Below are 25,295 nucleotides of genomic sequence, written 5' to 3' on the forward strand. Positions count from 1 at the left end.
GGCATTGTATGGAGACAAATTACGAAGTACTCTGTCTATGAGAAATGAGACGCAGAACTCTGAACCAGTAAATGCCTTTTGCATGGAGAATAATGAATCAGATCCCATCTTCCTTCATTCACTCTGCTGTTTTTTAACTTGCCAATCTTCCTATCTTCAGTGGTGCTGTTAATCTCTGTTTTTGGACACCGTAGCAATGTATGAATCATATGTTTAATTCTACTTACTGCTATCAGTTTTGTTAATAGCAATGAATTTTTCTCAGGACTATTGATTCGATAATGAAACATAGATGTACATGCATAACATCTTTAGTGCATTTGACATTATGTTTCTACAAGCATTGCCCATGAATTTTGTATCATATATTGTGCACATTAGGCATTGCTTATGTGTGTGCTGTGGAGAAGAAACTCTTTTTGTGTGAAATTCAAAGGCTTTGCATTAGGAACGCCTACACCTGATGGAATGTTCTGGTATGGTTGCTGAATTTCCCGATTATTTTCACTTTAAAAGTGTTTCATATAATTTATAAGTGTAAAATGGAATTGATTGTGGTACGTAAATTGTTTCTTAATGGATTTACCTCTGAGAAAATTTCTTTTCCTCATAATTATTAAATTCCCTTGCTTTTCTGGATTTATTTGTACAAAGAATTTGGATGAAGTATATCTTGTGAGATCTGGGAATGGGTTAGATGGTTGCACACCCATTCTATCAGATTTTTACTTCTGGTCTTGTATTTCCAGCGTGGAAATTTCTTTTTATATTTTCTGTCCTTATATCCTTGTTATCTGTCAAGTTTGTGTGGTAAAATGGCCTACTTTGAGGGGAATCGTTAGCCTTAAGTATCTGTTACTTTAGAAAGTTGTAGGAATGCCTCCTGCTCATGTGTATTGCATGTGCTGTCATACTTTGGAATGGAATGGAATAAATAGAATTTCCATCTGGAAGGACCATGCCTCCTTGTGCCACCTGACAGCCATCCTCCGGAGATCAATATTTATGAAGGAGGGACTCTTCCGTTGAAACCCTGTGGCTCAGATTGCAGTCCTCTCTTCTTTTGAATTTATTCCCGAAGAGGCTATTATCGTTGGTCACTAAGCCCTGAATTCTCAGAGAAAAAATTTGTCAATGAATGAGTGTCAAACTTTGACTGCTCCACATCATGTTCAGTACCCTAAGTAGAGCACTGTTGGAGCCTGAATTCTTTCATCTGTCACTTATTTAGTGTGGAAATAGTGGCAGCTGGATGAAATTATGTGTATTCATAATTGGGTGAATGCTAGTGCATACCTAATATGTTATGAATATCTCAAGTAAGATACAACACTTAGAGCTTTTCAAACATTGCCATAAGTACCTGTGTTTGTTCAGCTTGAGGCCAACAATAATGGGGCGTCAAATAAAAATCCCTGGTGAATTATAGGTGGGGGTAAACTCCTAGATATTCTAGCGAAGGAGGCTCAAGTTGCAGGAGTAAGTGTGCATGAGGCAAATCTGCCTGGCTTGTGCAACTTTCAGGGATGAGCAAGTTTGATAACGTTTTTTTTACACTGCGGTTGGGCTTCAGTCCTAGCCATTCATGTTATCGTGGCATAATTTTTATATTGTTTGACAGCAAGGAATTCCTTTTATTTTCATATCTTTCCATGTAAAGTTTTGCTTACCACTCATTTCTTCCGGTGGCTACTGATAATTTATTGCAAAAAACTTCTTTTCCACTTGAGCTGGGTCAGTGATTACCTAAGGTTCCAAGGGCCAGCTTCAGTGGCTGTTCAGCACATGCATTTGCATCTGGGAGTCTCTAATTGTGGATGTGAGAGTGTTATACTTCAGACTCTTGTCTTCAATTGACAGCGCAAAGCTAACAAAAGTCCAACTTTTAACATTGGCATTCAGCAACTAAGTTGAACAGGTAAATGACGCACTTGAGTTTTAGGACATCCTTGCTGTTCTTGCTAGACAGAATTTGAAGTGAGCACGAGAGAGTGGAATCTGCTGGATAGCAAGTGACTCTCCACGAACGTAGCCAAAACCTCCCTAGCGACAAAATTTGATGCCTAATCATGAGCCCTTTGGAAGATGGGCATCATAGATATTTTTGCTGGGGAGGGACCAACTTTGAAAAGGTCCCAGCACCTAAGAAGCTGGGTGGGCTACTTGATAAGCCTTCTATTAGTGCCTGCTCTTTCTAATAGATCTGGGGGAAAATTGTCAGTGGATAAGCCTCAGGCCCCTCGCGCTACCCTCTGCATTTGCTATGCTTAATATTGATAGGGTGTCCAGCACCTGGGAAAATCTGGAATTGTGCGTGAATTTTTAGTACCTGGAATTATGCTTAAATTATTCATGAATTTTTGCTCCAACCTGGAATTTCAAAATCTTTTATTTCAAATTAATATCAGATAAAATTTTGCCAGTTCAACAACCATTTTCTGGCCTAAAATGTGTTTTTCGTAGTTTTAAGTGCAGTATGTTAGTATAATTTTCACAGCCTCATCAAAATGTGGAATGTCAAACTGGACAATGGAATTGAAATGTCTAGCACTTTTGACTCAAGTAAGATTCAAATACACAAAGAGTGGAGTTTCAGATGATTTCAACATTCACTTATGGGGTCGAAGCAGCTTTTGGCTTGGATTGAATAAATTCAAATTTTAAATACAATGTGTGCTAGATAACCTATTCCTGGCCCTTGCAATTGAAAAAATATAATGTTTTAAAATTATTGAACTACTTTTGGGTGTTTTAAAATTCTTATATATCACAGTAATCATTTAAGATTTACCTGGAATTTTGTCAAATTTCCCTGGAAAACCGAGAATAGGGTGGTTTCCTATTATTTTTTTTATTGCCTAAATCGAAAGATTATTACTCCTGGAGTACATATTTCACACTTTTATATTTTTAAATGACAATATCTATTTTTCACGATTTAATGAAAAGTGAAAATTTTCAACCGCGCGGAAACACGACGGCTAAGTATGAATGTTGGGAAAACTCCGTGTGACGTCGTTTTGATTCCCGCTGCTGCAAATGAGGTGACCTTTGGAAGGCTTTGAGCGCTGATACGGCGCAAGATGCTAGCAGGTAGCAGAATACCCTGCTAGCTGGTAGCGCTTGGCTTAAATAAGGATTATTAATACCTTATCAAACCAAGAAAACTTTCCGACCTTAGCCAGTTTTAATAGGTGATTATTAGGACATGTTTCCCTGAGCTCTGTGTCTCATGCATGCATTGGTAATCTCAGACGATGTAAAACTCCTATCTACTCGAATAGAAACTAGGTCCCTGTGACGTCACGTGGAGTGGCATCGCGTGGGCGCCAATCTGGCCTTTTTCAAATGAGGATAAAATTGACCATTGCCATTCATCTAAACCAGGATTTATAAAACCAAATAATTTTTATATTATGAATACACTAATGGTGGGTGACGAATTGCAATCAATACCTTTCGTTTTCTTTGATGAAGGAAACTACCCTATTGTGCATGAATTTTTCTGCTTTCATTGGCTGGACACCCTGTTTGATAAGCCTTCATTAATTAATTACAGTGGAAGCTTGATATGAACAAGTGCTCAAAGGAAAATTAATGCTACAGTGAAAAGAAGTAAAAATATTGAAAAACTATGTAAACTGCTTAGTAAAAAGAATAACATATCCGTGGCTGCATGATGTGCGATGCATAGCAACGTGGTCATGGATCTGGTTTTTATGTCAGCAGAGATACAGCAAACCACTGTGTGGTGGTAGAAACCATATCCCAGGCACTGTCCCACACAGTTGCATTGTGCACAAGTTGCCTGAGTAGTTGCGTTGTATGACCCAGCTCCATGCAATGGAGTCACACTGATGTTAACCTATGGAAACCAGAAACATAAAGGTTCACTCAGTCATGCGTCTTGCATCACATAGCAATTGATTGGTACTTCCGGGGTACAAAGTGCTTCATCAATGTGGCGATTATCTGAGAAAACCTAGAATTCTGAATTCCTGGAAAGCTGGGGAATTTTCTTTAAACTGAGGGAGAAAAGTAGATTGGAAACGTATGTCCTTTTTCTACTGGTGCACTCATATGTTAATCCCTCCATCCCTCTATATTTCACCAGCTAGAACTTGTGTTTGTGCTGGCATGTATGGAATAGTCATTTCATGGGCCAGTTAAGTCTGAGGTGTACAGATAAAAATCTTGATTTTTTGCTTATCTTACCAACATTTCACCTTTTCCTTTCATATGTGCCGTGAAGCTTGTGCAGCAACTTTTTTTGCCACGAAATCGTGCATCAATATATGTAAAACAATTTTTTATTTGAATAAAGTGTGTTTTACATGGTGGCATAAAATTTGTAAGAAGATATTACATATGTCATAGCCAAAATAGACTGATTGATGTGACATAATTATCTAAATCATGAATCTTATTCTGTTCTTATTGGTCTTAGCTTGAGCTATTATGGTGGTCAAGACTAAGTTTTGAATGAGATGTATCCCTTTTTCTACGTTCCTTTCAAGATATTTGCCATGTAGTGTCCAAATACATGAGCACTTTGTATTACTCTCATAACAGGGTATTATATGGTATGTTTTTATATGTCATGAGCTCCTATGGTCAAACTAAATTCATTGATCGCAGTTCAAGTAATATGGTTATTAATTGTTGATATGATTATTATTTCATGAGTAATCTCAATCTGATGCAGGATCATAATCGATACCCCTGTTATATGATTTTTCATTAGGATGTACTTCGGTTTCACTGAATTGGTTTAAGTTTTAAATATTTTCTTAGGTGTTCAAAAATTCAATGCAGTGAAAATAAAATAAAAATATTTTACTTATGAGTGATCTTTTGGTGATCAGTAAATTAATTATAAGGGAAAAGTCAAGGAATGAAATAAAAGGATATCAGTAGGCACACTGTTATACGTAATAAAAAAAATTTTGGTTGCTAGTTAGCTTTAATTTATCATCAGTCAGTGTTGTTCCAATTGCTCCTCGCCTCTTACCACTCCAGTCACCCAATCACCTCCACTCGTTGGCCTCCGCCAAACCGTTCTATGACCTCCACTCCGTGTCTTCCGTACCATCAGCTTTGCATGGTGTGGATTCAAATCCTACCGCCTTTTTTCGATTTCTGTGTTAAGCAAAATGAGCAATTTTTGCAAAGATAAAAAATACATGTATAAAACAAAGATTATAGTGTTGCGGTCCGAAATTTTTAAAGACTCGCATTTAGAATTTCCATTAAGTAAGTAATAGAGGCATTAGTATTCATGAGAACATTGCTCTCATGTTAAAAAGACATTTTTAGGAGAATATGAAATAGTCTTTGAACTTAGCGTGAATGGGTGGGAGTTTTCTGCACTCCACTGGCATCTTGGGTCATACAACCTGTGGACATCAGTGAAACAATGTGCTAAATCAACTATCCTTGCCGTAGTTCCCTAGCTTAGTTCAGTGTATATGCTTAGAGTGTTCGCCTTGCACGTTCAAAGTTAGTGCAGGGAGGAACGACCTCTGCACGTTCTATGAACATTCCAAGCATATTCAATCTGAATGAATGTAACTCTGCTCACACTTTGAAATACTTCAAACGTAATTCTGCTCACACTCTCCCCACTGGAATATTTAACATGTATAATTGAAGGGTTGAGCTACCATTTTATATTTCCAAGTTGTATTTGGACGATAGTTTCTCGGATCATCTGTGTTTGTTTTGCATTTTCCCAAATGGGAGTATTCAAAGAGTTTCGTAGCATCTCATGTTAAATGGTGTGATGAGAATTTTTGAGCAACACAACCAAGCTGGAGTGGGATGAATTCTTTGTAACAGCTTTGTATGTGTCATTTAATTTTATATATGAACTCATAATTTAATTTTTTTTCAAATAACTTGGACATTGTAATGATATTTTACATTATATTCTCTGATACTCAGATCACCTCCATATTTTTTTTGTTAGTAAATATCGATAGTAGGGATTATTTGAATGATGTGAAACTTGTACGTAGCATACTGCTTAATGTTTCTTTTTTCCATCTCATTTGTCTACCAAAAACAGCTGAAGATGTGTTATGCCTTGCAGAATGTGTCATTTTTATACAGTGAGGGCATGGGTGGGCAGGTCAGCGTAGGGATGGATTTCTCTAAAGGGATTTCAGGAGATTTTTCCCCCATAAAAAGGGATGGAAAGCTACCCTTGGCATGAAGCATCAGTTGGCAGTGTTACTAATATGTGTTGACACTTTCTCTATGTACAAAATTTCATGTTAATTGGTTTAGTTTCAAAGGATTCGTGGGTGAAAAGTTTCAATGACTGGACTATTTTCTCAGTTGGACATTGTATGCTCTTGTAAATGGAGTGTGGTCCATTAACTGTCTCTGTGCAGCAAGCTGAGATGCTGGGTTTGCAAGGGCATTGGCTTCATGCACTTCATTATGACTTGAATTGGCTTATATTCAGCCAGGGGGTCAAAGAGGCCTAGCAGCCTTCTCTTTCCCCTCCCAAGGGGAAGTTGTAAAGGGAAATATTCTAATGTTTAATGGTATGGAATAGTAATATAATAATATTACATGATTGAATTAAAAATTCATTTGGTTATAACTGATGCGGCAGATATGTAGTACCTTGGTATGTTGTGGAGTTTAAAAAAAATTATTTTAAACTCCATCGTTGTTGAAAATGGCTGGAAGTTATGGTGATATTCAAGGTTTAGTGTAAATTACTAGATACATTAAGTGCTGGTCTTTCTAATGAAATTTTTATTTATCTGGAGTTTATGGCCAACATGCTTTGTAAACATGAAACTGAAGGTCTGCCTACAAAAAGTAACACATAAGTATAATCTGGATGGCAGTACACCTCATCACTGGCAGCTATTCAGCTGCAAATAATATTGGTGCAGAAAGGTTTATAGTTTAGAAAAGGACATCGTAAATGTTGTCAAGGAAGACTTGATCTTGCAGTATAACTGTATTTTTCTGAATATGAAGAGATCCACAAATGAATGATATGTCTGATGAAAAACCGATGATGATATTTTTCAGAGGATATATTTCAGTATTTTACTACATATATTATTTTTATTTGGTATGATATTTTGATTTTTGTTGCCAGTAAATAATTGTCAGGTGATAATTATCAGGCAGCCATTTACAGCCAGTATTTAAAACTCAATCACTGATTTCCATTATATTACTAAGTCCCTTATTTTCCAATGTTTAAATATAATATCCCTGGGAAAGATACTGGGTCTGTGTGTGTGAAGCTTGAGACAGTTCTGAAGGAGTGATGTGAAAATAGGCGTGGGGAGAGTTTGAAGGTAACTGGGTATTTTTCACTTCTACCCCTTCTATTAGTACGAAGTGCTACCTATCATAGGTAACCAAAATGTACCAAATAGAAAAGTTTAAATGCTCTTTGCCTTGGGTTTGTGGAGTGATGTGTTACTTAGGAAAGTGTGCAATCATGGAATGTACTAACAAGGCTCTTATGTCATTTGGCAGTTATTTTTTTATTAAATAACAGGAATTCATGCTGATTCCTCTTGGTTTTGATTTTAAGAATGACCGAGGTTTACTTAACTTCTTTCTTTACCAAAGAGAACTTTCTGTGGTTTTAAATCATAATGCATGCAATATGCAACACCGTGAAAGGTTTTTGCTAGCATTTTGTCTGTATTTCATCTTGTTTTATCTTGGATTTAATCCATGTTAGTGCATAATAATTTTCAGTTTTATGAACAACTTATCTTGTCATGCTCTTAATTTTAGCCTTGTTGAGTTTTCTGCTAAATATTTTTCATCAGTCATTTTTTTTTTGATTTCCAGTGACTTTCATCCATGCATCAATGCGGCTCAGGAATATAAAAAATAAGTTGGTGAACAAAATTGAAGGCATAGGATTGAAGAAGACACCCATGGGAGTGTTCCTTGAAGAATTGGGTATGGAACATAGTCAGTTAGTGGGGTAGAATTGGTATTTTTGCTCTTAACCATTTATAAGGAGAGCAATTACATTTCACATTATTAACGAATAAATCTCTCTCTAGTATTCTGGAGTACTAATTAATGGAATCTCCCAGCATTCAGTTTTTAAAAGTATTCAATCACTAATGCAAAGCAAGAAAGATTAGGCTAACTATGTGATAATGCTTCAATTTTATTCTCATGTGCTATAATTTTAGAAAAGCAATACTATCTAGTCATTAAGTGAATCACTATGACTACATATTATATAGTATTATTTTATGAATTCATGTTAATATTTGTATGCATTTAACCAAGAGTTTCTATGATGTATTAAACTTCTAGCCTCTGTGCATTAAATATCCTTTTTTATAATGCTGTTAATATACTGTCATGTACCTTCTCTTTACAGAATGGACTCTTGTCTTTCATTTTTGCATAGATTTACGTGAAATTTGTGTAATATTTTTGCTTTCTTATTTGATGATGTTAATATATAAGGCTAAACTTCATGTACTCATTATTACAATATATTTTTGACATAATTAACGCATATGAGTGTTTAATTAATTATTTTATTTTCAGTTTAGGTGAAGTTAGGTGACAGTATTTTGAAAAGATATATGTACATATCCCAGTACCTACATATTTACATTTTCAATCAAATTTCCATCCTCGATGACCTTTAATATGCATGTGCATGACTTCCGTGAAATATTTTGTAAAGATGAAAGAGTGATGGTTGGTCTGTGCTCTTTGGGCAGTATGGTTTTCTGTGTGGCACTTCCTACCACCGTTTGTTTAGAAATGTTTTAGAAAAAAATTTAGTGCCCATATGCCAGTACTGCTTCCCAAGAGTAACATTTAATACAATTTCAATTGTGTTGAATTTCTGATTAAACCAAATGAAGGAAGTGGTTAAAGTTCGTTAATGTCATAGGGTGAGCAAAAAAGGTGCACTGAACATTTCACTTAAATAATTGTGTTTGTTTGGAAGACAATAGCAAAAATTATCAAATGTTATTGAATTTTGTTTTCAATTTTGTAGTATTAATTTGGACCAATGTGAGGAGAAAAACGCCTTTCAGTGAATACTGTCATTTCAATTAAAAGCTTATCAGGGGCAAATCTGTGAAACAAGTTAGACTTATTCAACTGCAAAAATACAGAGATGAATTCCATGGATCCAAACTTCTGCAAAATAGAAACAAATACCAGAAAAATACAACTATCGTGAGAATTTCAGCATTCTCTGACTTCAGTCTTCTCCTTTTTTCCATTGAAGCTCAGAGTAGCGCCGAATATCAGAGGATACGTCTGCTAATAAGTAGCACCCTTCTCCTCCTATCCTCCCTGTTCCTTTCCCCCTTAGTCCAGCTGCTAGTGCTTCCGGTCAGTGGCTGTGTTTAAGTCTTCAAAATTCTTACATTAGGCCCACACATAAGGTTTTCCTGCTACAAGTCATTCAATAATAATGCTGTCTACCGCATCACGGTGAGTTACCAGAATTACTGTTCGACATTGATGCGTTCTGGGCACGTGAACTTAAGCTGCTAAGCAGACAAGACAACTTTCCGCCGGCCGCCGTTCAAGTTATGACACTGAAATGCAGAGAGCCATCTCATCTGAAAGCGGCTTCAATGTAACGCTGTGTATTTCATGCCAATGACGGTGCACCGCCGTTGGACCAGATAGAAATGGGTGCTGTGCCATCAACGGAGCGATTCAACTCATTTGAAGACATCCATAGGGACCTTTGGAAAGCACGGCGCGATCCTATGAGTGGTGAAAAGTAGGCTCGTCTGAAAGCGTATTTCCGCACTTCTGCAGCCGTGTTAAATTTCTTTCAACTCATTATTGATACAAAATATGTAATTCTTCGTGGGAAAAAGGACTTTATTCTAGTTATTTCCGAGAATTTTAGAATTGATAAATGTGAATCGAATAGAGGCTATGATAAATTTAAAGGCAAATTCCGGCGGAGACATCACTACAATGCGTGATTTTACGCAAATAGGATATGTGCGAGGGAATGCAAGCTAATTGAACTTTGAATCATAATGAGATAGAGCAAGTGAATGTCAGCTGCATTAAACAATGAAGGGCTGATTATGACTTATTTCATCCGACTTTTTCTTTAATTTAAATAACATTAGCTGAAAAGGTGAAATCTTGTTTTATTTATGGATTTCAGGATATTTCATGTTATTTCGCTTTATTTCACAATATCGTGTCTCAGGAATTTTACGGATCTCTATTAATGAAAGATCCAGGTCCAAAGCATGCAACAATGTTGGCCTCAGTAGAAGCTAGGATAAATCCTCGCCTGCCATACCAAAGGTTGTGGGTTCGAGTCCCGCCTGGTATCCAGGATTTGGGTGTGAGTGATTGTTTATTGTTAGTTGTTGAAACCCCTTTTAAGTAAAGGCCTCTTTGTGCTTTTTTAGGGGTAATTAAGATAAATAGATAAAAAAGTATGATTGCCTGCAGATATATTCCAGAAAATTTAAAACTTTGTTTTATCATAACCTTACAGTAAGACTTTACTTTTTGTCACAGAGAATACTGCGTAAAAGTTCACTATATCGTTCCTTGATCGTAGTTTTTATCACCATCGAATACCCTAATCTGTGCACTTGAGGTTGGCACTCTCCCAAGTTAACATAGAAAGTTGTGCATTTCCCATTCATGTGTTGACTTCCCCAATTTTTGTGGAAATGAGTCATTTGATCTTCAGCACATGGCTCCTACGTCTAATTTCTTATATCTCCATTCTTCTTTGCCGTAACAAGCCACATAGCCAGAAATTTGCTTATGGGGGTGTATGGGTGGTGTGTGGGTTGCCTATGCTGATATAGTTTTTTCTGTTCACATGGATCAGAAAAACATACATATTATAAAATCAGCGGTATACATATTTTGTTCTCATTATGCTGATTGTGATGATGCTTAAATTCGTCAGTGTTTATTGGCAGACATTATAAAATATTACTACAGGAACACCTCGAGATACGAGTTTAATGCGGTCTGTAACATTGTTTGTATGTCAATTTGGTCATATCTCGAAGCAATCTTCCCCATTGAAATTAATTGAAATGACATCGGTTCCAGCCCCAAAAGTGATATGATTTGCCACTTTGGTTCAATAGGCATGATCTTCTTCTGAGCACTGACCTTTCCACTCGCTTTCTTTGGACCCATGGTTATAAAAAGAATGTGATGAAGTATAGATGTAAAATGCACAAAAAGTGCTAAGCCCTGGAAAAACTTAGCTAATACGCTTCGACAGCGAGGTAAACAAGCATACTGGAGGGATCCGTGAGATAATGGGGGATGCAGAGGTACAGTAGCCTCGTGGGCCGTGTGCAGCACCACAGGCGACTGTTCCGTGTATTCGCTCGTATTTCAGGGCAAAACTTTGCGAGCTCGACGACTCATATCTCAAATATATGGTATTTTAGGGCAGTCATATCTGAAGGTACCACTGTGTGTCGAGAAATTGAGTGTCAGATGATAGCTGCCCTTGGCCTAGTAGTCTTCTCACACTACCTATCTGGTTGTAGCTTCGTTTCATATTTTCAAATACTGCTTTGTGGTTTAAAGTTCTATTGTCATAGAACATGAAAATGTTTGCTTTACTTTTTGGTAAAGATTCATAAATTACGTGATGGCATGAGAATAAAGGTTAAGAAATTGTGTTGCCTCTCCTTCCCTTTTTGGTGAACTGTGCCTAATTTCTGTAAGCTCATGTATGTGAACCAGCCATCACTTCCTAATGTACAGTACTTCTGTTTGTTTCCTCTCACTCTATCTCTACTTAGGAGTGCACTTATGTTGCACTGGATATTTTTAGCCTTCTTTGCTGTTCATGTCATTCAAGGCCAAAACTTGTTTGAGGGTTATGTATAAAGCTGAACTTGTAGAAACTGAAAAAATGATGTGTGTCAATTTTACCTGTGTTTCTCTTCCAAGGATGGACTACCTCTATCATTTATTAATTAAAGTTTAAATTTTTCCTGGAAGAACTTAAGTACTGATTATAATTGCCCTGATTTATAATTAGGCAGTCCAATTGTTAGAAATACAGAATCTCACAATTACCGAAATATCTTGTTACTGACGGTACAATTTTTTAGCTAGCATCCAGGCTGATGATTTGCCTTGAGGAATATTATTATTACTTGGTATCAAAAGAAATTTGTTAAATTTATTGAGGGATATTTTTGGTAAACTGGATTGAAATTGAAAATTAATGGCTGCTTAGTGCCAAAAGCGGTACATATTAGGAATTTTGACCCAGTGCCATGGGCATAGTGGCTAATTTGAGTTAGGCATTGGCATATGCAATTCCAGCAGTTAGGCATTGGGTGCAAATTCCTTTCCCTGTATGTCTGGCAATGCCCCATGGAATTTTGAAGACCTTAGAATTACTTCATGAGGATATTCAAAGGTAGTACCCAGAGATATCTGTGTATCAACTTTGTACTATCTGGCCAAGAGCTCTTAAAATAATGCTTACATACTATCTTTTCGTGCTTCATTTCTGAGAGTGGTATTTTCAACTAATTAGTAGAATACTAGGGACATATCTATTTCACCCCACTAATGCGTATGAATTTTTGTTAGCATGTTTATTTGTCAGTGTTCCACTCATCATGATAGTCTTTGAGCCCATCACTTTTCATTGGCGCTCATTAACCTGTAACAGTTTAACTTTTTGTAACAGTTTTCTGGCCTTTCCATGGTAGCCTTGTGCATTTGCAAATGCTCTGAGCAGTTCCTTTGTCATGGCCTCAAATTAATTTTGCTATGCCATGAAAAGCGCCAACTTCCTTGGTGCTGACTAAGTTAATTTTTACACGTATGGCTTCACAATTGTATTTAATCACAGACTCTAATACCGTTGTGAGTAATTTACTCACGATTTCTTAACAATGCACTTAAATTATTTTTTAAATGTATAACCATCCCATTGGATGTTCAGTTTCACTTTTGTTAACAAGCTACTTTTCTTTAGGTTATAAATTTATATTGAATTGCAATTTTTTTCATTTGCATGAAGAATAGTCTAGTTTCATTGATAAATTTTAGTTTTAATGATTTTTTAACATTCTTGCTCATTTCATTTCGTTCTTTTATTTTTCTCATTTTATCCTAACAGACGGTTGCTTAAACTTTAATGCAGAGAAGTTTGGTAATTCTCAATCTCCTGGCTCTGGCATATCTGGGAAGCATATACAATGAAACAGCAACTGTTGGATGAGACTTTACTTGCAGTGATGCTGACCTTTGATCTCATTGTACGTTGTACTTGGTTAAGACAATTGTGCCTCCTAAAGGCCAGACAAAAGTGAGATGAATCATTCAAGGGAAGTGACTTAGTTTTGAGTAACTCAGTTGAATAGTAGTTATGTTTCATAATTTTATGAAAACACTTTAAAAGTGTACTGTCTCAACTCAAGCCATGCATGAATCTTCTCATCTTTTATCGTAAATGTGTTGAGTATTAAGTGCTTGAAATTGGTTGTGGTTTATTTTTTATGTTGCTCCTAAGGTGTTGGTGAGATTGCTTTCTAGGATTTTTTTTTCCAATCCAGAGAAGTGCATCTCTTTTAGATGTTTGTTAAATCTGATGTGATCATGCGTCTTGATTTGAGTAGGGAGAAGGCAGATCAAAATATCTACATTAATTAGTGTTATGCAGTGCCTTGGAAATTGGACATTTGGATTCTATCTGAAGTGTTTATAATTTATATTTTCACAATTATTTTAACACCTCGAAGTGTAAGTTGTGAATTATTTGATTGGTTTGTCTCTCTTTGGCAGCTTGGATATGTGATTAATCATTGGTATAAATTGGATGCAAAGCATGGCCTTTAGTACTGTCATAGCTGTGCATGCTGGGTATATTTTTGTGTGCTGGTGTTTGTTCTGTTGAATGTTATACTGGAATCAACACCAGTTTGTTGTTACACCTGAGCAGCTATGCAAGGGCATCTATGGAGATGAAGATTACCTTTCATAATAAGTTGAGAAATTTCTATCTAGTATCGCATAACTGTGAATTTTTCAGTTCATAATTAAGGGTAAAAACCGTAGACTTTTTTACAGTAATACCTCCTAATGAAGAATATATGTATTCATAAAATTGCCCTGTAAAAATTAATGTCCTAGTCAAAAAGTAAGACTTAATCCACCTAAATTTTGCTCAGTTTATAAAATTTAATAACTATATATTTTTTGTTTTGTAGAGGTCATATTTTATGTAAATATAAAAACATTTTATGCATTAATTTATTCCACTCTTCTGTATGCCTATCCCATCTCGTCAAAAAAGACATGAAATGTGATTCCATTCCTGTCTTCTATGGGCGTTCTTGTATATATTTTCTATGAGAAGCAATGGAAATGAGATTGCCAAGTTGTCCAACTTTTGAAGCATTCCTTGTTCGACTCTTAGTTCTGTATCCATTGTAAATTCCTACCTCATATCTGTCTTCTATGTTTTTTGTGAAACGTGGTCCCAGTATGATGTGATGGTGAACTTGTAAATATGAATGAGGAGGCTGAAACAATCCATTTTTCTTCTAATTATTTTCATTTATTCGACCCGTAGGTTGTTCTGGATAGGTAGGGGTAGAGTTCACCCTAGATTAAGCCACAGTTCTATGAAAGATGGTGCTCTCAAAAACTTGCGTTGAAGTAGCCATTGAGAATTATTTGTCGCAAGAAATCATCAACATTTAAAGCTTTTAATATGTGTATACATATTCCTTTAATAATCCAAAATAAAGTACGTATTTACATGGCGAAGAATGAGTGGTGCTTGTTGTAATGAAATCATTTCCTGGGTAAAGTCATAGGTAATAATAATATTGATGATGATTTTTATTTCTATTGGTTAGCAAGTAACATAGAAATCATCAAAGGGGAAAAAACAAAAATGATAGATAATAGCAAACAGCATTGGTTAAATATCAGAAAATAAAGAAAACATAACAGGACTCAGTAAAAAAACAAGCACAATAAGTTCAAGTATGACAACAGTCACAGTTTAATACCAAGAATTCAGAAATGCAATAATACGCTTTTTCAAGAAGTTAATTCTTTACACGGTTTTTGAACACTGGCAGAGAAGTAAGTGATTTAATATCAGATGGTAATTTTTTATAGATGATTGAGGCTGAATGATGTGGACTATGTAGAGAAAGGGAAGTAGAGGCTTGGGATAGGTAGATGTCAGCACATATTATTTCCTGTGTGGTAAAGGGTGCACATCATGGTGAGAGGAGAATATTTGGGTGTTTTGTTTGACAAATAAGGCACAATTAAGTATATAAAGGGAGGGAAGTGTGTGGATGGTATGGTTCTTGAATAAAGATCTGCCAGAGGTACGGAGAGGGAGGCGAAGCATTGCGTTAATGGCCTGTTTTTGAAGGGAAAAAATCTTTTGGGAAAGTTCGTCATTTCCCCAGATTAAAATGCCGTATGAGATGTGGGATTGGATTTTTGAGTGAAATAAGAGTTTCAGGGTGTCCAGAGCATTAATCACATGAATGGAAGTGTGATAAAGGTAGCTGAATATATTTTTGACCTATGATATGAAGCAGCTAAAGATGACTTGAAGCTTAGATTGTTAAGTAAAAGTTCTGTGAAATATGATTGTTGGTTTTTCTTGCCCCATAAAGAGCAAAGTGCCCTGCTTCTTAGAAGAAAATATCACAAATAATTGTAATATTGCTGCTCATGTAGTGGGGGATCCTGGATAGGGACAAGGGGGGTCTAAGCAGGGGGTAACCTCCCAGCAGTATTGTGGGTCGGGTAAAATTACTGCATAAGCACGTGTAAGATGTGCACCTTTTTTCCCAGAAATTGCAGCCGAAAATGGGGGTGCGTCTCTTACACAAACTTCTTATCTTCTCCCCTCCCCTTCACCGGTCCAAAGTCCAAGGGGAACTGATTGGCCTTGGTTTTCAGCATGAGTCAGTCATCTGAAACCCTAGGTCAAAAACAAGCGGCAGGCAGGGGAGTCTCTCCCTTAGTGGCGTGTTTGCGAAATGTTCCTGTTTGTTTTTCTTACTTGCAAGCATCGTGCCGTCACATTGGTACCTCAGAGGTGAACATGGAAAAGATCGCGTGGGGTTTTACGCTCCGGAGGGCACGCTATATTTACTGCCACAAGTGGGCATCCCACAGCATTTATACTGCAAATATTAATCGCATATCAAACAGAGAAATGCATAGTTTTGAAGGACAATGCCTGGTTAATAGTCAACATCTATCTTTCCGAGTAATTTCTATTACACTAAGGACCTGATTTTTCAAAAATCATCTTCCGACACTATTATAAGGATTATTGCAACTGAAAATTATATTGGTGTCAAAACCTGGGGTTAAAAAATTCGAACGAGTGTGTACATTGTTGGACTAAATGGTAGATAGAAGAAATTGGAAATGCTTATAAATGAAGAGTGCTGAAGGAGAGGTCGAGGGGAAGGAGCGCACTCCCTCCATCTTTCAAGCAACAAGGCTACGAGGGAAGGAGTAAGGGAAGAACAAGTCCGATCGATGATGTGACGTGTTGCCTTCAAAGCGAAGGGGCAATGGCGCAGCAATGTGATATATGCAGTTTGCGTTACCTGAAGTTTCTAGTCCATATTGTCTTGTTCAGAATATGTTCCCCCATGTTCAGAATATATACTGTATGAGTTGTCTGTCCATACAATCGTACCTATTTTCTTAAGAATACCCAGTAATTTTATCCAGTTAACTCTTTTAAATGCCATTTTAAAATCTCCTGTTACTAACCTCTGTAATTACACAATCCCCTGTGGCAAAATCCACGTGTGGGCTCCATTTAGAAATACTCTATAGTGAACTTTTAAACTTATAAATTATTCTATATGTAAGACATGTATGCAGAGATGACAGATAGCGTGGGGTGGAGGCATTTCACTAGCTTTGAAGGAAAATTGAATCTTCTATCAAATGCCAATATGTATTGATTTTGAGATTGCCAAATGCATGAATTTTTTAGCGTATCATCTCAACTTCTACAGTTTTAATATATTTGAAAGGATGCTCTGTAAATTTTCATGGCTCTTGTCTAATTTTTCTTAATGTTTGTGGCTCTCAAGGTTTTCAAAAGGTATGACACCTTACAATGAATAGGGACCTCAGAAATCTTAATTCACATTTTGCTTTTTAGTATGTGATCAGATTACTTATGATGAGCATAATATGATTGAATCATGGCACAAACCAGGCACTGCTAGCTGAATATCATTTAGGTGTATGAAAGAAAAGGATAAATTGGGCTGTTCCTATTAAGGTTGTCAAAAATAAAATTTGCATCTCATGCATTTTCACGTTCCTCCTTTAATGTGAGTGGGCATTGAAGGTTAGCTAAATTTATTTCATCCATGCACCAGCTCTGAATGTGTGCTACCAGTGCTTTCTCTCACAGATGAATGAACATTGTTGGCTGTTGTAGGTACATTTTGAGTTACTTAGAAAACTCATAAATGAAGCCAAGAGATTACCTCATGAAAATCCAAGCAAAAATCTAATGTACGATGGCACCTTATGGCTTCACAATGCATACATTGTTTGTCTTGGTTGAATATAATTAATAAGTATCGTGGCACTAGACTCATCTAGCACTAGAATCATGACTAGTTCTGTAATGTAATGTTGACAGGCATGTTTTAGAAACTCGATCCATTTTATACCTCTCTGCCTTAAAAATGTACAAGACTATGTTCTGTTAAATCCATTACAACTTGGGATTTATTGCTGCGACTATTCCATCTCAACATGAATAGTCAGAGGTGCTGCATGTTTATTGAAGCCATTGTAATTTGGAACTTTGTGCTTGCATGATTGCCTTGACTGTAAATTAACTATAAAAGAGACATCTATTGTTTTGCTTATTCAGTTGGGAATTGTATTTTGTAAGTACTGAGTACTACCTACCTTGTGAGGAAAGAGTTTAATCATTGTTCAAGTGTCAATTTGGAGCATCACTTAGCCTTACGTGTAAATATATGTGTTCTGTTAATGAAATGCATGATTGTGTTGCTGGGGAATTACTGTATTTGCATTAACAGAAGATGGTATTATTTTTCATTCTAATTATGGAGAGGAGCAGGTTCATCTTTCAATTAGAAGCTAAGTTCTTCACCTGTCAATATCAGGATTTGTTAATAAGTACTTGTGGGAATTTCAGTTCATACCTGTTTGAAGTTGCTGTTTGCACTTTTTTAGGGGAAAATGTGCTTGGCATGAATAGGTTTCCTTAATAATTATTTATTTCAAGACTTAAATTTTCAATTTGTATGCTATTCAATGCCAATTGAAAGCTGCTTTTTGTTGGCAATTGTTTTTTTCTCCTAATGATGTTTTGAACTACATGCTACATCTAAGAAACTTATTAATCTATGATTCATACTGTTACAGTATTACATGTCATTTCTTGGAAGTTACGAAATATTTTCTTCATAAAAAAACATTATCTTTGGTAGAAAATAAGTCTTTGCACATGTTTGCTTCAGAGCCAAAATTTTACATTCTAGGAAAATGATGTATGAAAGTCTTCAAATTTTAAGCCTGCCCATGGACTCTGCTCCTGGGTGAAGGTACCTGCTCAGCCTGATGATCAGTAGGCTTGGCTGTGAATGGGTTGTCTATGGGGTTGATTTGATTACGTTGTGTGTCAAATTGTTTTTATTTGAAGCTTCTTCATTGCAAAAGTTTTGTCTGTTTGCTATTAATTTTCAATTTTCAAGTATGCAGCTAACTTGATGACCATCATGCTGGTCATAGGGACTACCATTGTAAGGGGATGGACTGATTGTTTGGGCAAGGATCGTGATCAAAATTGTCGTAATGACTGCAGTGCTTCAAAACAGAGTGAAATTCATTTCAGATTCCTTTGCGACAATATTTATGCATGTCAGGAATCAATAATACCATGTTGTTTTCTGCTTTTTTGAATTGGTGTACAGCTGGTATAACTATCTCTGTTTATTGTGGACATTTCATTGACCGTACTTATCTTCATTTTTGTCCTACCATCTCATTCATACCCTGAGCTTCTCCTTGTTTTCTTTCTGTGACTTTTCACCTTATAAGTTCCACTCCCCCAACAGCGTCTACAGAAAATTTTCTATCCATCATTAGTATGGAATTAAGAACTTACCACTGCTGATGTTATTTAGTATCAACTTGATTTCATCATAATTAGTTGACTGGCTGAATGTACATCAAATGTTCATGAAAACCACAATGCTGTATGCATGTACCCATCAATTAGCTGTTTTCAATGTTTGAAAAACACGTTGAACGGTTTTTTTTATGCAATAGGTAAATGAGTGAACCAATTTTCATACAAATTTGAGAAGCTAAGAGTCATTTGTAGTTTTCCCAGGTGGCATTTTCCTTCCCTCCATACTCCACAGGTACATAGTCGAAATGTTAACTGCGACTTTTAATTCCGTACATGTTCCGAGATGTTCTGTGCTGCCATTCTGCCTGCCTTATGCTCACTTCCCCCATCTTTCTTACACCTCAATTCACCCCCGTTATCATGCACATCTGAAGGCATCAAATTTAGCGAGAACTGTACTGAGGCATTACTCACCCACACATTACTCCTCTTCTTGTTATTTTTCCAATCTTCAAGTCTGTCTGCATTTCCGTGCACTCAATGAAATTAATCATGCCCTTGCATTTGTAAATTTACTGTGAAAGGAATGAATTTTTCCTTCTTTTAACGATGCTCTTTTACACTTTAGTTACCAAATACCCTTACCACATTATATTTTTTGGAATTACATTAATTGAAATGGATAAATGATCTCATTTTTCCATGGTTACTGCCTATCACCATCTCGTTTCCTCGAAACTCATTGATTAGGGATGTCCAAGTAGTACTTGTTGATCTAGAGTCGAGTTGTAAACTACTCGCGAGTATCAAGTCGAGTCGAGTATGGTAATTCTTGACCTAGGCAATACAGCAATGCATACTCCAACATATTCTCATTTTTTGCAATCCCCTTGCGAATTTTCTACTTTGAATGCTTAGCTTGATGTAAAACTGGAAAGAGAAAGAGGAACGTTGATGGTAAATGAGTCACAATCAGGAGATGAATGAAAATTAATGTGTCTTAAACAGTTCCATAAGCACAATTGAAATGAATTAACCTCTAGTAATATGTCATCAATGTATATATCCATACTGCTCAGAAGAACCCTCATTGTACAATTGTAATTAAGATTGTATACGTAACTGTATCATGTAATATTTGAACCTCTCAAATTCTCTTGCAGAATAACTATTCGTTCTACATGCTCAGGCAGCAGGTTTTGACGTCTCCACGTTACAGTATTACTGCCTCCAGAAAAATGTCTTCCACAACACACTTGTGTAGCTGGACAAGTAGGTACTTTCTTTCCAAAGTTACTAGGTTTGGGAACCTTGGGAAGTTTTATTAAAAGTTACATCAATGATTTATATGGATATTGAATCTTCATCGAATTTTAGTGGACGAAGCGAACGTAGTAAACGACTTAGCTTTAGCTTTGTAGATCAAAAAAGAAGTTTTCTTTATTTCTTACTTCGTTTAATCAACCATAGACTATTTTCTGTTAGTTCAAGAGGGAAATTAAACGCTACAAACAGTGGCACAGCCAGCAACTTCGTTCGGGGGGAGGGGGGGGCCCAAAGGCATGGGGGAAAATGTTTGAAAAACAGAGTACAAAGTCATGGTTTTTAAACAAATTTTAACTGTTTTAAAAATGGAAAAAACTTCATTTGTTAAATATGTAAATATTTTTTTTAATCCACGAATTTTCAATATTTCGTTTTCTTTTTTGAAGGAAAATAATTATGTTTTTATAGTTTGGGGGGGTCCGGATCCCCCTGACACTCCCCCAACTGCCACTGGTTACAAAGGAATAAACAAAAATTAACATTGGACGTACTTAGTGCTCAAAAAGGCTAAGACATGGCACCACTTGTGACGTCAAACACCGGGAAAAACCGGCATTGCCCGCTGAAACGTAAAAGTTGCATTTTTCCTAAGAAATCCTAACAATTTTTACAGATTCCCTCGGTGCTTGAGTAAAGAAAGTATGTTAGGGCATAAAAGTATCGCAAAAGAAAGTGTGAGCAATGCTGTGGTCCTCTCCAATTACTCTGAATATGCTACCGGGTTGGAAGACCGTCAGACGGTTGACGAAAAGGTATTCGGCACCCACAGCGACTACTGTAGTGGTTGACTGCTATGTATGCAAAAGCTGAAACTCCTAGGCCAAGGCATTAGAACGACTTTATATAAATGATATTTCAACACGAGTTTCATCATAGCGCTTTCTGTCGGCAGATTTCTGAACTTAGTGGCCTCGAAAGCTCTGTAACCAAAACTACTTGACTTGGCATTCGTAATACTAAACGAATCACTTGAGTCAAGTACCAATTACATACTCGACTCGACTTGAATTTTCGAGTACTCGCACATCCCTTTCATTGATCATACCATCACTCTCTTCATCAATATGTGACTCCGTGGAGGGCCCCTTTATTTAATTTATAAACTTAATTTAGTTTTTCAATGTTATAATTTTCAGAGGCTGTTTCTGGGTGAACTTTTAAGGTCAGGGAAAATATCAAGTTACGTTTAGGCAATTTCATTTTTTCAGGTCTGAATTAAATAGTTTTTTTTTTTTCAAAAAAATATGATCAAGTCTATGTGGAAGAGGCTCAATGGGGAATTAAAGTATTGCAACAAATTTTGTGCCACCACTATCAGTCTGCAAACAAACTGGTCTCAAATCTGAAGCTATCATATATTATTCTTAATGCCTATTTCACGATCAGCAAATCCTGGTCTTCCTATTTTGACCATATATCTTGGAGATGGAGTACCTCCTGGAACTCAATTTATTTTCTAAGCATATTTCGTACATGTGCATGCATGTTCAGAAAATATGAATCATATTTAATGAAGGAAAAATGAGATTGAAAAAAAAACAACAGAATATTTTCATTATTTGTCACTGCCAGAAAAATCACCTGCTGCTCTATTGTAGTACTCTTTGGGAGAGTCACATGAACCAAAAATTATTCCAGATACCTACATTTGCAACCAAACTTAGGTGAATGAAGTTAGCCTATGTTTGTTGAAAATTATTTGATGATGTGCATTTTTGCTCCATCTAATTTATTTGATGATGAATCCAATTGAGAATTTGTTGCATCTAAAAATGAGGAATTTCTCTCCTTACTTTTAGAAAGGTGTCTCCTGGCCGCTAAATGTCTGTGGTTGAAAAATTTAATTACATCTTCTTCATCCTATTCTCTAGGTAGTTGAAATGCAATGTTTGAATGTGTATGATATGGTTCAGTGAAGTGAAAATATGTAGTATTAATCTCTAATTAACACTAAGCAATAATTGCAGCATTTCATTTCATCACATCAATGCTAGGCTATATAAATATTTTTTACCCTTAAGATCCAATGTTTCTACTCAATCTTATTATGTACTTTCGTCCTTCCTTTGGGGTCAATATTAGGTAACCAACATGAAGGATGGAAGTTGGCAATATCTTTAATTTTGTTATTGATTTCAAGTCCATATTTTAATTTTGTGTGCTATCAATTTGCTGTTATGAATAAAATTTCTGTTGATAAAGAACAAGTTTTAACTCTGTCTGGATATTTTTCTCCCACAGGACATTGGGATGTTCAGTATTGAGAAATAAAATTTGGCCATACCACAGTCTAAAACAAGTAGCAACTAAAATTGCAATTGGAATTTGTAAATAGTGTTCAATATGATAGCTTTTGTATTTATCTATACACCACCTTTCTATACATTTATTACTAAGAAAGTATGCAGCATATTTTTTTATATATTTGTAGTTACATAGCTTGTAGTGGTGTGTGATATTTTGTTAGCTTATGTTAACCATAAGCTTCTTTTTCAACTTGTAACTAGTATATGCACAAAACTCTTTCATCAAATTGAAAATAATTATTTCGCTGCAAACATAACCTTGTGTGATAATGGAAATCTGTTGGAGTAGGAAATTCTAAAATAATATGTTCTTCTGAAGCAGCAGTAAAGTATTTCTGTTCAATATACCTTTCAACTCTACCTCAAACTGCAATACTTGTACTGGGGAGCACTAACACCAGCTTCATCTCAATCATTGGAGTACTGTTTCGCTATATCCAGGTGGAAGGAGCCAAGTGTAGTGTAGTGGTTTTAGGTTATGAACTAACTTCAGCATGTGAAATGATTTGGGTGAGATACATAGTTGTGGACTGTTCCTATCTGTTGTAAGATGCATAGACGTCGTTGTATATTTCATATTGAACCACAAGAAAAAGACATCATTTTCATACTGAGCTACTGTCAAAATGTTTTGGTAAAGGCATAATATATTTTAAAATATTTCTGTGTTTGTAATCAGTATTCAGTTATTGATATATGCCTCCTATGCTTTCATGACCGTATGTTTTATTCAACCGTATTTACTTAAATTGATTAATATTCTAATTTCTGCTTTGCTTAAGCTTTGATAAAATAAACCTTTCATGTTACATGCCTCATAATATTTATTTATCTTGCTCATGGTCATACCAATACATATTTAATTTTAACCCTTCATACCATAGTGAATCTTTATGGGACAAATTCAATAACATGTGTTAATGCTTGTTATTTCCTGAAAATTTTGGTGGCTGGATATTAAACTGAAATGCTTTCTATAATTGCTAGAAAACTTTTAGTAATGTAATGGGCACATAATCTTATATAAATTTGGCATAAATTAAAATATAGTTCAAGATAATAGTTTTGTGATGTGAATATTTTTATCTGTGAAGGATATCAGATATGGAATTATCCAACTGTAATGCTGGAAGTACAATTTTTGTACACTATGAAATTCTGTCAATGAGAACATTTGAATGTCATAGCTGAGCAAGGTACTCTATAATCAATTATATGAATTATTTATACTGATGTATCTTTAAGATCTATTTCAAAGAACTGCAAACTAATATTGTTTACTAACCAAATACTATAGGTACTTTACTCAAGAGAATATGCAATAGAGATAGTGTCAAATGTTACAAATATGAAGTGGATGGCTGATTTTTATTTTTTTTACTAATATTTGCTATGCTACTCACCTTATCAAGTCTGGAATGATTTTTCTATAAGAATCATGTTTGTGTTGCATACTTTTTATGTCATCAATTACAGTAGGAAATAAGAAGTACCCATGAGAGACCTGTTTTTGCATAATCTATCTTGACTCATGCTCGGTTTTATCCCTGCATTGGCAAAAATTCTGTGTGAATTCTGCATGATGTTTTGGCTGTACATATGTATAAAGATGTAAAAAGTGTGATGTTGTGACTTTAAAAAAATAAGCACTTACTTACCTAAATCTTCAGACACATTTTAATTAGATGTTGATGCATTCTCAAGTCTCTCTCACTCGTCTCCCTAACAACAATTGCCGTGCTCCTTTTTAACCCTTCCAAGATGGTGGAGTTCTCTCTTTAGCATGACTAATGTACAGAGCCCTAAGAGACTCTTACATCCCCACTGTGCGGAGCATTTTTGCAGGACATTTGTTAAGAAGGGTGCCGCAGATAATCACACACTCAGCACCAGCCTTTTTCGACCCTTCCTAGCGGGGACACCGTATTATTTCGGACTCCGAGGGTAGTTGGTCTCCCTCCTTTCGGAGTTTATAACCCTACCAGTGGCAATGGTTCATGGTCAATCATGCTTTGTTTGTATGAATTAGCTATATGGATAATTGTTGCTTGCACGTAAATTGCAGACTTTGAATTGAATTCTTTTTATTCTCGTTTTAATTCTAAGAATGGTCATATTTTGAACAAAGCTCTGCTGTCAATATTAATGCATTCAATGCAGCAACAATTTCCATGTTGATGTTTATAGGTTCTGAAATCGAGATATAAGTTGATATTCATTGTAGAATTTCGTTCAAAAATTGTAAATGCTGCACTAAAGACAAAGAATTCAATTCCTAGAATATATTTTTTGAGAAAGAAACAAATATTTATTTCAAAAACTGAATGAACAATTGAATGACTGAGGTCCCTTACGACAAAGAGGGGTAAAATAAGACGAGGGTTCCGGGTATGTACCTGCTTTCCCGGATTTCAAGGGTAGGGACCATGTCCCGCCTTGTTAGGTCCTGAAAACAAGACTTCGCAAACCCGGGACCGTCATAAAAGGGGCAGAGTAAGGAAACATATATTTTCGGCATTCAA

General features: G+C 35.9%; 1 protein-coding gene across 3 annotated transcripts in view; it reads left to right on the top strand.

The window, feature by feature from the left end:
* Nucleotides 1-23,584, top strand: part of LOC124171481 (PRA1 family protein 3) — a 37,967-nt gene extending 14,383 nt beyond the window's left edge. Inside the window, exons 3-5 of one of the 3 annotated variants that reach the window (XR_006867740.1) lie at nucleotides 7,837-7,950; nucleotides 13,136-13,274; nucleotides 22,709-23,584. Coding sequence is in view for 2 of the 3 variants with exons in the window: in XM_046550662.1 (XP_046406618.1) it covers nucleotides 7,837-7,950; nucleotides 13,136-13,218 (197 nt within the window). In the remaining variant the exon portion in view is untranslated. Of the gene's footprint in view, nucleotides 1-7,836; nucleotides 7,951-13,135; nucleotides 14,779-22,708 lie in introns of those variants that run through there. The other 2 variants (XM_046550662.1, XM_046550661.1) reach the window with 2 other exon arrangements.
* The last annotated feature ends 1,711 nt before the right edge of the window (nucleotides 23,585-25,295 follow it).

Source organism: Ischnura elegans, chromosome X (genome assembly GCF_921293095.1).
Source record: "Ischnura elegans chromosome X, ioIscEleg1.1, whole genome shotgun sequence".
Classification (NCBI taxonomy): domain Eukaryota; kingdom Metazoa; phylum Arthropoda; class Insecta; order Odonata; family Coenagrionidae; genus Ischnura; species Ischnura elegans.